Source organism: Ranitomeya imitator, chromosome 7, assembly GCF_032444005.1.
Source record: "Ranitomeya imitator isolate aRanImi1 chromosome 7, aRanImi1.pri, whole genome shotgun sequence".
Classification (NCBI taxonomy): Eukaryota; Metazoa; Chordata; class Amphibia; order Anura; family Dendrobatidae; genus Ranitomeya; species Ranitomeya imitator.
In genome coordinates this window covers 168,293,555-168,306,977 of record NC_091288.1, presented here as the reverse complement: position 1 = coordinate 168,306,977, position 13,423 = coordinate 168,293,555, and the positions used below count along the sequence as shown (strand labels likewise).

Sequence of the window (13,423 nt, the reverse complement as noted above, 5' to 3'; positions counted from 1 at the left end):
GTGGTTTCTTGGCTTAAAAAACAGTCGTTATGGGATAGTTCTGCTTTATTACCCACAATGAATATTGACTACAAAGAATTAGGAGGATACAACACGTTTACAATCTTGATTTACACCGACGGCCAATTGATTTTTGCTTACCTAATTGAACATATGAACATCATAAAGGGTTCCTGAAAACTTCACCTGAAAACACAAGGCACTGTGGCATGTTGGGCAAAATTATGTGCAACATGGCTGTCCATCACTAGACTTGAGCGAATACGTTCAGGATCGATCACCGAATTTGAATTTGTCATATTCATGACGAATTTATGTTTGATGATTGGTTCTGAACATATTCGTTAATTTCTGCTCCCATTGACTCCAATGACGTTTGGCTGTGTTCGGCAAATATTGGAAAAACGATATTCGCAAAATTCGCTCAACTCTACCCATCAGTTAAACAAGTGCTTTATAGTACTATGTTTTTCAAATAGTGGCTTATGTGAAGGAAATATTGGTTAACACCTTCTTCCCCGGGTAATTTCAACGCATTCCCATGGATTTCAGCAGATGGACAGGTGGCGATAATTCTAATAATAATAATTTGAACTGAATTAGACCACTTAATTTAGAGAATGATTTGGCTATCTTAGAAAATATATGACTGTTAAAAGAATGTTTTAGTATTAATTCTAATAAATTGTCATACATTTTAAAACTTGTTTCTTTTCAGGAAGTTAGATGCATTCATCTATGATGCAGCAGTGCTGAATTACATGGCTGGAAGAGATGAAGGCTGCAAGCTTGTGACCATAGGCAGTGGTTACATCTTTGCCACAACAGGCTATGGCATTGCTCTCCAGAAAGGTTCTCCATGGAAACGACCTATTGATCTAGCACTTTTACAGTTTGTTGGAGATGGTAAGTTGGAATTCTCAAAGATGTCTTATGGATCACTAAACACTGGCAGCAGGCAAATTTGTGTATGTGTAATAAATTGAATTGTCCTTTTGGTGTTTGAGAAAATTAGAAAAGCCACTTTTTAGAGTTTAGCAAAATGATTTGAAGAATACTGGTCCAGTGGCAACATCTGAACATTGTGCAGCCAGACCAGAGCACTGCGAACATCCTACTGCCTGCTAGCAAATGGGTGTCTCTTCTGATAAGTCTTTTGCTCCACTGTGTCATGACTAGTGTTGAGCATTCCGATACTGCAAGTATCGGGTATCGGCCGATATTTGCTGTATCGGAATTCCGATACCGAGTTCCGATATTTTTGCGATATTGGAAATCGGAATCGGCGTGTGCGGTGCGTATGGTTCCAAGGGTCTGGAGGAGAGGAGACTCTCCTTCAGGCCTTGGGATCCATATTCATTTAAAAAATAAAGAACAAAAATAAAAAATATGGATATACTCACCCCTCCGGCGAACCATGGCTGTCACCGCTGCTAGCGTCTGCCTCCGTTCCTAAGAATGCAGTGAGTGATGGACCTTCGATGACGTCGCGGTCACGTGAGCGGTCAGGTGACCGGTCACCTGACTGCGACATCATCGAAGGTCCTTCACTCACTGCATTCTTAGGAACGGAGGCAGATGCTCGCAGCGGTGACAGCCAGGGTCCTTCGGAGGGGTGAGTATATCCATATTTTTTATTTTTATTCATTATTTTTTACATGAATATGGATCCCAGGGCCTGAAGGAGAGTTCCTCTCCTTCAGACCCTGGGAACCATCCAGGATACCTTCCGATATTTGGGTCCCATTGACTTGCATTGGTATCGGGTATCGGTATCGGCGATATCCGATATTTTTTGGATATCGGCCGATACCATCCGATACCGATACCTTTGAATATCGGAAGGTATCGCTCAACACTAGTCATGACATCTCAAGGCCTAATAATTAGAGATGGAGCTCAGGATGCTGGCAGGTAGCAGGAAATTGGTCCAGTTGCCAGTGAGGGCCCATATGGCTCCTCCACCGAGGTTCTGCAAATCCTTTTGCTCAACTCTACCACTTATTCTTTACTAACAAAACCTAGATTACAAGCATAATGCATCACTAGTAAAGAAAGTGAATAGTAAAACAATTATAAGGGGTGATTCATCAAGACTGGTGCAAGCCTCTTAATCAATCAGGGGAGGCACGTAGTGGTGAGCGCTGCTATGTGTGCCTCACCACAAATCCAGTCTTTTCTGGAGTAAGATTTGTGGCTTAGCAAATGCCCTCATTCCTCATGAATTTGATGACCAGGGTTGCCACACCCCATTATGCCCCAGCTCCAACCACTTTGCAGAGTTGGGGAAAGAATGGCATGTAAACCTCACACTACAGAAAAAAATTGTGAGTTTTCAAAGCTTTTTTCCCAGAAATCCAGATAAAAAAAGCTTTGATGAATTTCCCCAATGTATTTAGTTAGCATTTTTTATCAAAAAAGTATAAACACCAACAAAGTCTAGTCAATAGTGATGTTTCCTAACTCTAGTAACTCACCTCATTATAGTTAATCAGGCCTCAAAAGAGATGGGGGCAAAGCATTAGCAACCACTGTTTGTGCTGGAGCCTGCCCAAGGAGACTGCCATTTCCACAAATGTACTGAGTACAATAAAATAAAGCACGGGCAGCACACATGTTAGTATAAATATAATATCCAGCTGCACGTGTATGCCGTGCCAATCAACAAATAAAACCTATAATAAAAACAATGTGCAGGCATATTGTAACAATTAAATGAATGCTAGCACATGTATAAAAACATGGAGTACTTAGTAGACATTTTTTATCAAAAAGGTGTAAAAGATATCCTATGGTGACAAGATGTATCCAACCAGGATGTCCTTTAAGGTACCTTCACACATAACGATATTGTTAACGATATCGTTGCTATTTGTGACGTAGCAACGATATCGTTAATGAAATCGTTCTGTGTGACAGCGACCAACGATCAGGCCCCTGCTGGGAGATCGTTGGTCGCTGAACAAAGTCCAGAACTTTATTTCGTCGCTGGACTCCCTGGAGACATCGCTGGATCGGCGTGTGTGACACCGATCCAGCGATGTCTTCACTGGTAACCAGGGTAAACATCGGGTAACTAAGCGCGGCCCTGCGCTTAGTTACCCGATGTTTACCCTGGTTACCGGCATCGTTGGTCGCTGGAGAGCGGTCTGTGTGACAGCTCTCCAGCGACCAAACAGCGACGCTGCAGCGATCCGAATCGTTGTCGGTATCGCTGCAGCGTCGCTTAATGTGAAGGGGCCTTAAGTCTAGTAACTAGTAACTCACCTCGCTATGTGCCAACAAGACCTCAAATTAGACAGGGCAGACCTCGTGCCTGACTATCTTGGAACTTACCCATGAAAAGCTGAGCATATAGTGGTGAACACAGAAATAGGAACACAGCAGCACTCTGTAAGAACCAAGATATATGCAAACAAGAAATCTAAAATAGATTGTTGCTGAAGATAATGTACTAAGAAAAAAGGTACTTATAAAAAATTAAGGTTCTTAGCCAATAAATTGGCTAATTCATGTGTGCCCACCAACCACGGCTAGGTGACACTTCTCTGATGGGCCCTATCATCCTAAACATGCCTCTCTTGGGTTATAAACCTACAATTTGAAATGGGCAGGTAAAAACCGGCACTAATTAAAAGCACCCTTGGGGCGATGGGAGAAGTGCATAGTCAGAAAGGAGGCAGTCACAACCTCCAATAGCAAACTTCAAAATATATAATGGTGCTCAGCCCAGAGGGGTGGCCACACCTCCAAATGTACTGAGTACAAGAAACTAATGTTAGTTTAAATATAGTATGCTAACAAGAATATAATATTTGTCCCAAAATGTGAAAAAATAGGACTGTCATTTATTGCTGAAATGTCCTTAGTATGGAAAGTGGTATTGATAATAAGACATATGATCCACAATGTATTTTAAAAGTGACATAGTGCTAAATATAACTGCCATTGTCATCATTTTCATGATTCAAAGAGTCCCTGCCAATCTTCGCTACCCAAAACTGGCCATAGTCAAGTAAAACATTTTCTGATGTAGTAAAAGCCATGGCACATGTCAAGTCAAACCTTTTTATATTTTTTTTTATTTCATTAGCATAAGAGAAACATGATCAAAGAGAACCTACTCTTGTTTCGCAAACAGTTATGCCTCATCGGGGCCTCAACCCATCACTACCCACCTTATATACAACAACTTTATTTTCAACAACATCTAACATACAAACAGTAAAAGTATGAAGACAGCAGTTAGAAGACAACTTATTATTCAGAACTAGAACTATTAAAGGGAACCTGTCACCCCGGTTTTTTAGTACGAGATAAAAATACTGTTAAATAGGGCCTGAGCTGTGCCTTACTATAGTGTATTTTTGTGTACCCTGATTCCACCCCTAAGCTGCCGAAATAACTTACCAAAGTCGCCATTTTCGCCTGTCAATCAGGCTGGTCAGGTCAGATGGGCGTGGCGACATCGCTGTATCTTCCCCCAGATCTTGCATATATTTCCGTTGGTGGCGTAGTGGTTTGCGCATGCCCATCTTCTGAATCCACTGGGCAGGAGAAGAAAAAACGTGCAATCGGCGCTATTTCCCTGGTGATCTGTGGGGGCGGCCATCTTCCTGAGGCCACGCGTGCGCATATGGAGTCCTCTGCTGCCCGGGGCTTCAGGAAAATGGCCGCGGGATGCCGCGCGTGCGCAGATGGAGATCGCGGCTGCCATTTTCCTGAAGTTGAGATGCGAACTCGGCTTCAGGAAAATGGCCGCCACGATCTCCATCTGCGCACACGCGGCATCCCGCAGCCTTTTTCCTGAAGCCCCGGGCAGCAGAGGACTCCATATGCGCACGCGCGGCCTCAGGAAGATGGCCGCCCCCACAGATCACCAGGAAAATAGCGCCCATCGCGCATTTTTTCTTCTCCTGCCCAGTGGATTCAGAAGATGTAAACCATGTCTCATATCCTGTCGGGTTTGTGAAGGAGATAGGAAAAGTCGGCAATTGAATTTCCGGCTTTTCTGCTATCTAGCGCTGAACTAAATATAAATATATATATGTGTCTCACTGAGATATATATATATATATATATATATATATAGACCGTATATATGTTTTTAAGAATATTTGAGCCGATGGATCCATGATATGTCCATTTTGCAAGCCTGCGAGAAAAAAATCGCCGTATGGAAGCCATACGGATGCCATACGGATGACACACGGATAAATTTGTGCGAAAAAATCGCATCTTCGCATTGAATACAGAACAGTGTTTTGGGACAATTACTGCGTATTACGGCTGTAAAAAACGAACTGTATTTACTTACGCCTAGTGTGACGCCGGCCTTAGGAAACAAGGCACCTCACTAGTAGTCAGAGAAAGTAGGAAAGTCACCGACAAAATTGAAAGTCCACAATTGAAAAGATTAACTGTTATAGTGGTGGAGGAATGTTTAGCGCACTCACTCAAAATGACTGGTGTGTGAGTGCAAGAGGTAACATCATTCTTAATGATGTTCCTATAATCCATAAGGTCCTCTAATTCCTCTCCAGTCTCCACTGATACGCTTATTTGAGGCAACAGAAAAATATTTGGTAGCACTGCTTGCTTGGTGGTGTTGCTGATGATATTTATGGCTTTGATATTCTTTTTGCCAGATGGCACAGTAAGCTTTTATCTTACTTTACATTACCCAAACCATTGCTATTGCCACTTTTTCTCTTACTATATAATTTTACTATACTAGAATTAACATTTTTATTAACTGCAATTCCCCCTTGCATAAATGGAGCAACCAAAAATGCTAAGTAAATAGCATCAAGGGGCCACAGCATTGGTGTGGTGTGTACGTACGCTTTACATGAAATAAGATTAATAAAATAGGTGTGCAGAGAATCAGGACAGTGTATGACAGTGAGATAAAATCTTTATTTTTCTTTCACCAATATTGGTGGCTTGCTTCAGCATAAATGCAAAAAATATTTAATTGAATAATAACAGCAGCCTTTTGGCCATACTGATCAACCAAGCATCAGCAGTTTCCAGCTATAAGGCCGTCACTTGCCATGCCTCAAAGACTAGAACAGTTCTCTTTTCTCATTCGCTGTCAAATAAATTTGATATTTTTCCACACAATATTCTTCTTAACTGCTGTACTGTAACACACTAACTTTACAATTTTGCCAGAGTTTTATGGCTTTCTTTCTCTTTTTCTTTGGCTAAGCTGAAAATACTTTTCACTATCCACATTCACCAAAAAATGACTACTGCATTTCTGGATTCAGCTTTTATACTGTACAGGATTTAATAGTCCTTCCTGATTGGCTGTGTTTTGCCATGTGTTGTGTTAGCTGCAAGGCATTATGGGAAAGCCCGCTAAGCCATTAGAGAGGTTAAGTGATTCTTCTCTGCTGATGTAATCTTCTGTAAAGTGTAATATTGTGGCCTTCATTTTAGGTGATTCGCACAAGGTGAAATGCATACCGTTCCAATTCAACAGATTCTGGAAATTCCTAAAATAAATCACAAATTTTATTCACTTGGGATCAATTTACTCCACTCTAATCACCATTTCTTGAATAACATAACAAATTCAGCTCTGTGAAATGTAAGAATTGCAGAATTTTGTGTACATGTTATATATTTTTGTTCAGGAGAAATCAGATGAATAACCCATTGAAGTTTATATATTGCGGAGAGAATATTGAACTAAACCTTTAGTGTATCAACTATGGAAAAGAGATTTGCTAAAATATTAATGGTGCTGGTGTGCTGAGTTTTGCTTTTGGCTTTTTCATGATTGAAATGAAAAGCTTGCGTCCAGGGAGCAATCTTAGAGGAGGAAATAAAGAATTCCCAGCTTCATAAGAGAAATATGACCAAAGAAATATACAAGAAAGAAAAATAGTTATCTTTCGCCATAGAAATATACTTTACTTATCTGTGTATCTATCATATGATCACAGTTTATTATAGTACAGTAGGAGCTAGAATGAAAAGCCCTACAAGGGCAATTTTATCCAAATCAATAGATTGCTCTGAATCTAATATGTGCCTCTGTTTGTCAGAAGAAGTTTTATCAGATTTGCTACTTATGGTGCTCACTGCATCCTTGATGTGGCCAAGAGGCTTAGTGCACCATTCTCTCCACTGATTTTATATGCCCCCTCCTCCTTCAGTGGTTATTCACAAAGCTGGCTTAGGCCACGTCCACACGTTCAGTATGTGGTCAGTATATTACATCAGTATCAGTGGCTATTTTTTACCATTCTACCATTAAATGTGCAGGCTCACCTTGGGTAAATGGATATAAGAGTTGAAGTATCTGAAATCGGGAACAAAGGATCAGTGATTAGAGATCGGTGAATGTATTGAATTTTACTTGAATTTTACAACCTGTGATCTATAGAATACAGACTTTTTTTTGTAGTTCGATCTGCCCACCTCACCGCTAACCTCTCTGGCCATTTCTGTTGCTTGCTCTCCACCATACAGCCTTTGGCACCTCTTCTTACCACCACCATGTGCCGAAATACTGGATATCTCTACGCATCTGTATTTTAAAGTTGTGAAGTCACAACCTGCACCTCGACTCAAATTTCGGCAGCGACTACAATACGGGATATCCCTGCGCATGCACTTCATAAAGTCATGACGTCACAACGTGTACGGTGACGTTTCTAGGCACAGGCGCAGGAATGTCCTAGACTAGTTACAGCCATAAAACCTGGTCATGGTGGAGGTGATCGGAAAGTTGAATCTTAATTTTTATTTCTACATTTTACATTTATTGTGCTCTAGGTTTCTCACAGACCTTAGAGCATAATATGAGATATTCATTTTGACTATTAATATTCTAGTTAAATCCATATTATTTGTAATTCAAATCTTGTCACATCCATTCATCTCCACTGGGGATGATAACATATTACATGCCAAATTATTTTTTTTCTCACTATCTGTCATTCATAAAGAAGTGAAATATCCCAATATATATTAGATAATCTGTAAATTCTGATGACATCTACCATATGTGTTTGGGCACCTTATAGGGGCTATCTCACAATAACAACTTATCATCACTTTCAGCAAGATAAGTCTTAAATATTTGATCACTCTAAGTCATGCTAGGACCCCCACCAATTATGAGAACAGGGGTCTCGTGTTCCCTATCTGAAGGGAGTAGCAATTATTACTTTAATCATTGTCTATGAAGCTGGTGAAGAAAACCAATCATTGTTCTCCACTATCTCCATCTCTCCCATGGACAATTAATTAAGCCACTGTGTACTCCATTTAATCTTGGGGCACTGGACCACTGTTCTCATCGGTGTTGGGAGTCCCTGCAGTGATATCTCCAGCAGTCAAACACTAATCACCCATCTTGTGGATAGGTGATAAGTTTTAATTGTTGCAGAACATATTTAAGTCACATAATAAGTATGTCTGTGGCTAAGTGATGCCTTTTATTGTTAAATTTACTATTATCATTCTTAAATAATAAAGAAATTGACTAGAGATTATTGAATCATTTGACATTCAAATTTGCTAGATTCATCAATTTAAAATAGGAATGAATAAATAAATAAATATTTGCAGCAAATTACAATACTGAATAGCCTCCAAAATGCCCGGAAATTCAATGTTTAACACCGAGATGTCTCCTAAAACTGTACTTTGAAATAAACAAAGTCTGTGTAATGTCAAAGCAATCTCACCATATAACCAACAACCCATTTAATAATAAACTTTCAATATTTTGTACAATTAAAAAATGTTTTGAAAATAATTCCTCTTACTCATTTGTGATCTATTGGATCATTCCATGCAGAATAGTGACCCAAAGTTGGGGTGTCATTGTCAGAGGTAACATTATCCTGCTGCGACTGAAACACATATTGTGCCCTCCACGCCCTCTACTAATACACTTGACGGATACAAAGGAGGTTGATGGTTGGTGCCAGTGGTGGTGCTTCTGTTGATTATAGCAGCTAAAAGATTCTTAGCAATGTTATGTATTTTTATTTTACAATACCCCATCTATTATCACCAAGCTGAAGTATTGGTGTGGTGTGTACAGTTGTGAAATTGCACTAGTAAAACAGGTGTCCAAAAACTATGCATAGTTCAATGTATAATTTTTTTTTTAAATTCTATTTTAACAATATTCCACACCATTCCTAAAATTGACTTAATAAGAAGCACTAGGTACCAGGGCTGCCACTAGAAATTTTAGGGCCCTATACTGGTGAAATATTCCTGGCCCGCTTGAGACTACACCTAGGCTCCACCCCTCGAATTGTCCACAGCCCCACCTGTTATGACCTGGTGGTTAAGAGGCCACACTGATATGACCTGGTGGCTAAAACGCAACATGGAGCGAGCTCTGAGAAGGTGGTATCTCTACTGACCGCAGTCCCTAATCCTAACAACAACACTAGAAATAGCCGTGGGATGTTCCTAACTCTCCCTAGACACCTCTTCACAGCCTAAGAAATAACTACCCCTAAAGAAGGAAATAGAAAGCTATCTTGCCTCAGAGAAAACCCCCAAAAGGAAAGATAGCCCCCCACAAATATTGACTGTGAATGGAGAGGGAAGAGACGTACATAGAAATGAAATCAGAATTCAGCAAAGGAGGACAATACTAAACTAGATAGACAGAGAGAAAAGGATACTGTGCGGTCAGTATAAAAACTACAAAATCCACGCAGAGTTTACAAAAATGAACTCCACACCGACTCACGGTGTGGAGGGGCAAATCTGCTTTCCCAGAGCTTCCAGCTAGCCTGAATAAGACATAGTGACAAGCTGGACAAAAAAGAGACATATTTGCAAAGCAATAGAGTCCAAACAAATGGACAAACAAAAACTAGCAAAAACTTATCTTTTGCAGACAAGGACTGGCCATATGAAAATTCCAAGGAGAGAACCAAATCCAACCAAGAACATTGACAGCAGGCATGGACTAAAGCCCAGAGCAGGTTTAAATAACAAACCCAGGCAAGGTGATTAGAGAAGGCAGCTGCTACAGCTACCTAAAAGGAGCAGCAATTCCACTCGAAACCACCAGAGGGAGCCCAAGGGCAAAACTCACAAAAATACCATTAGCAACCACAGGAGGGAGCTCCAGAACGGAATTCACAACACCCACCGCTCTCTTTTGGAAAAACTCTGCTTCTCACCAATCACACATTAAGGCTGGGGTCACACTTGCGAGTTCAATGCAGGAAACTTGCGCAAGTCTCTTGCATCAAGTTCTGGCACTGCCGCTGGCACTTGGGACCGGAGCGTTCAGCTGCATAAAAATACATGCAGCTGCAAACTCCAGTCTAGAGTGCCGGCGGCAGTGTCGGGACTTGAGGCGAGTTTCTCCCATTGAATTTGCAATTGTGACCCCAGCCCAACAGTTCCCATCACCAGATCACACACATACAGTATAGCCAGCAGCTTTTGTTTTGGCAAAAAGATTTTTTAAGCCTCTACCACGACAAGGTAGATTCTTTTGATACAGCTCTAATCTTCTCTAACCTATTAATCATTTGTTATAATATCCAATACAATTTTGGTATATTTTTATTTATTTTTCAATTTTTAAAATAATCAATAATATCACATACAAGGGATAAATACCACCGCACCATGACCAGACGCCATATTACCATCACATAGTGACCTATAATACCACATAAAAGGAACAAATACCGCCACACCATGTCCACACCACATATTACCACCACAGTGACAGAATAATATCACATACAAGGGACAAATACCACTGCACCATGTCCAGACCATCTGTCCCATGATCCTGCCCCATCTGTCCCATGATCCTGCCCCATCTTCTCCATCGTATTCATCCTGTCCCATGATTCTGTAAAATCTGTCTCCATCCTGCCCCATGATCCTACCCCATCTATCTCCATCCTGCTCCATGATCCTGCCCCCTGTGTCTCCATTCTTGTCCCTGTGTCTCCATTCTTGCCCCCTTTGTCTCCATTTTTGCCCCTATGTCTCCATTCTTGCCCCTATGTCTCTATACTTCCCTCCTTGTCTCCATTCTTGTCCCTGTGTCTCCATTCTTGCCCCCTTTGTCTCCATTTTTGCCCCTATGTCTCTATTTTTCCCCCGTGTCTCTATTCTTGCCCCCTGTGTCTCCATGGTTGACTTCAAAATGGCCGCCATGGTCACCACCCATCTTGAAAAGTTTCCCCCCTCACAAATACTATTATACCACAAACAGGAAGTTGATATCACTAACTATTCCCATTTTATTTAGGTGTATCCAAAAAAATGACCCACCTTGTATTTGATACACTGACGATTTAGCAACTTTTCCCACCTGCAAATAATGGAGAGGTCTGTAATTTTTATCATAGAAACACTTCAACAGTGTAAGATAGATTCTTAAAAAAAATCCAAAAAATAACATTGTATGATTTTTACATAATTAATTTGCATTTTATTGCATGAAGTGAGTATTTGATATAATAGAAAAGCATAACTTAATATTTGGCACAGAAACCTTTACAATTACAAAGGTTTCCTGTAGTTCTTGACCAAGTTTGCACACACTGCATCAGGGATCTTAGCCTACTTGTCCATACAGATCTTCTCCAGCTCTTTCAGGCTTCGTGGCTGTCGCTGGGTGAAATTGAGTTTCAGCTTCCTCCAAAGATTTTCTAATGGGTTCAGGTCTGACGACTGGATAGACCACTCTAGGATCTTGAAATGCTTCTTACAGAGCCTCTCCTTAGTTGTCCTGGCTGTGTGTTTTGGGTCATTGTCATGCTGGAAGACCCTGCTATGACCCATCTTCAATATTCTTACTGGGAAAAGAAGGTTGTTGGCCCAAATCCTGCGATACATGACCCCATCCATTCTTCCTTCAAAATTATGCAGTCATCTTTTCCACTTTGTAGGAAAGCACCCCCAAAGTATGATACTTTATCCCACCATGCATCACATTTTTGAAGTTATACTCATCTTTCTTCTTCCTCCAAACACGACGAGTGGAGTTAATACCAAAAATTTCTATTTTGGTCTAATCCGACCACATGACCTTCTCCCATGTCTTCTCTGGATCATTCAGATAGTCATTGGTGAACTTCAAACGGGCCTGGACATGTGCTGCATGAGCAGAGAGAACCTTGTGTGCCTTGAAGAATTTTACTTTGACTTTGTGTTAGAAAGTTTGAAAGGGGTTTAATACAGTCCTTGGAAACTTCGAGTGCTTCACACATCTTTTCCAGCAAATTGGAGGATTTGCAGTATTTGGGATTCAAAATCATTTGATTAGCTCATTCCCGCTTCTCTATATGTAAGGCACAATATTCCTCCACTGATTGCTGTCTGTTGACATACAGCTCTAACATTAGGAGTAAAAGAAACATACTTTACATTAACATAACTTCAGCATGTTGATAAAAAGACAGTTTATTAGATAAAGTGGAGCTGACATTTGGATTTCCTTATATCAAAATAAAATTTGCTATGTTAGTAGCATTATATAAAATTACAGGTAAGTCTACTGCTAAATAAGGTTTTAAGTTTATGAAATGTGCATTTTGACCCTCAAGAAAAGTATCCAAAACAAAACAGTATGCCATATCTAGTTTTCACACTGAAACAATTACTGACAAGCAGTGGAACATGTTGAAAAAAGAACTGCTGAAAGAAAAACTGAGTTGGTCACCCATATATATATATATATATATATATATATATATATATATATATATATATATATATATATATATCTTAAGCAATTTGAGTAGTCTTCATGTGATCCCTCAAATGCAATTTGCATACTTACAGTTAGTTTAGTGGAAAACTAAAGCCCTTCTTAACTAACATAATTTGGAAGTGAAGCTAGTGAGCATAAAAATAACAAAACCGCATATGACTGATCATGTAATGATTGCTGGAATCAGCAAGCAGAGACAAATTCTGACAGTGAGTATATTACACACTGTTAGGATTTGTCATGCTGCAGTGCTTAATTTTATAATTAATGCTCCTAAAATAAATAAAGATATGTTAATTCTCAACTTGTCAGACAGTAAAATACTTTAACAGGTTATGGATCGCTATATGTGAGCGGGGTAAGAACCACTAACAGTACATGAATACAGCACCAGAACCACCATCATCACAAGAATAACCATCAGTAGATGGATACATTGCAAAGCTTAGTACAGTGATCAATTGTAATGTCAAGTCTCAAGTCAGCCCCATATAGAGTTGTAGCGCATCAACCTGCAAATCCAAGTATGTCCCTAAAAATGGCAAGGAGATAGTAGGAGCAATTGATAACAGCCATCCTCAGACTGTGGAGTATACAGGAACTACAGTACTAATGAGACATAGTTAGAATAACAAATAAAAATTTACATAAAGGAATCTTAGAGGTGATATATTCTTGATGATTTCT

General features: G+C 40.0%; 1 protein-coding gene across 1 annotated transcript in view; it reads left to right on the top strand.

The window, feature by feature from the left end:
* GRIN2A (glutamate ionotropic receptor NMDA type subunit 2A) overlaps positions 1 to 13,423 on the top strand; it is a 781,341-nt gene that overhangs the window by 743,205 nt on the left and 24,713 nt on the right. Inside the window, exon 12 of the mRNA XM_069734026.1 lies at positions 719 to 906. Within this exon, the coding sequence (XP_069590127.1) occupies positions 719 to 906 (188 nt within the window). The remainder of the gene's footprint in view (positions 1 to 718; positions 907 to 13,423) is intronic.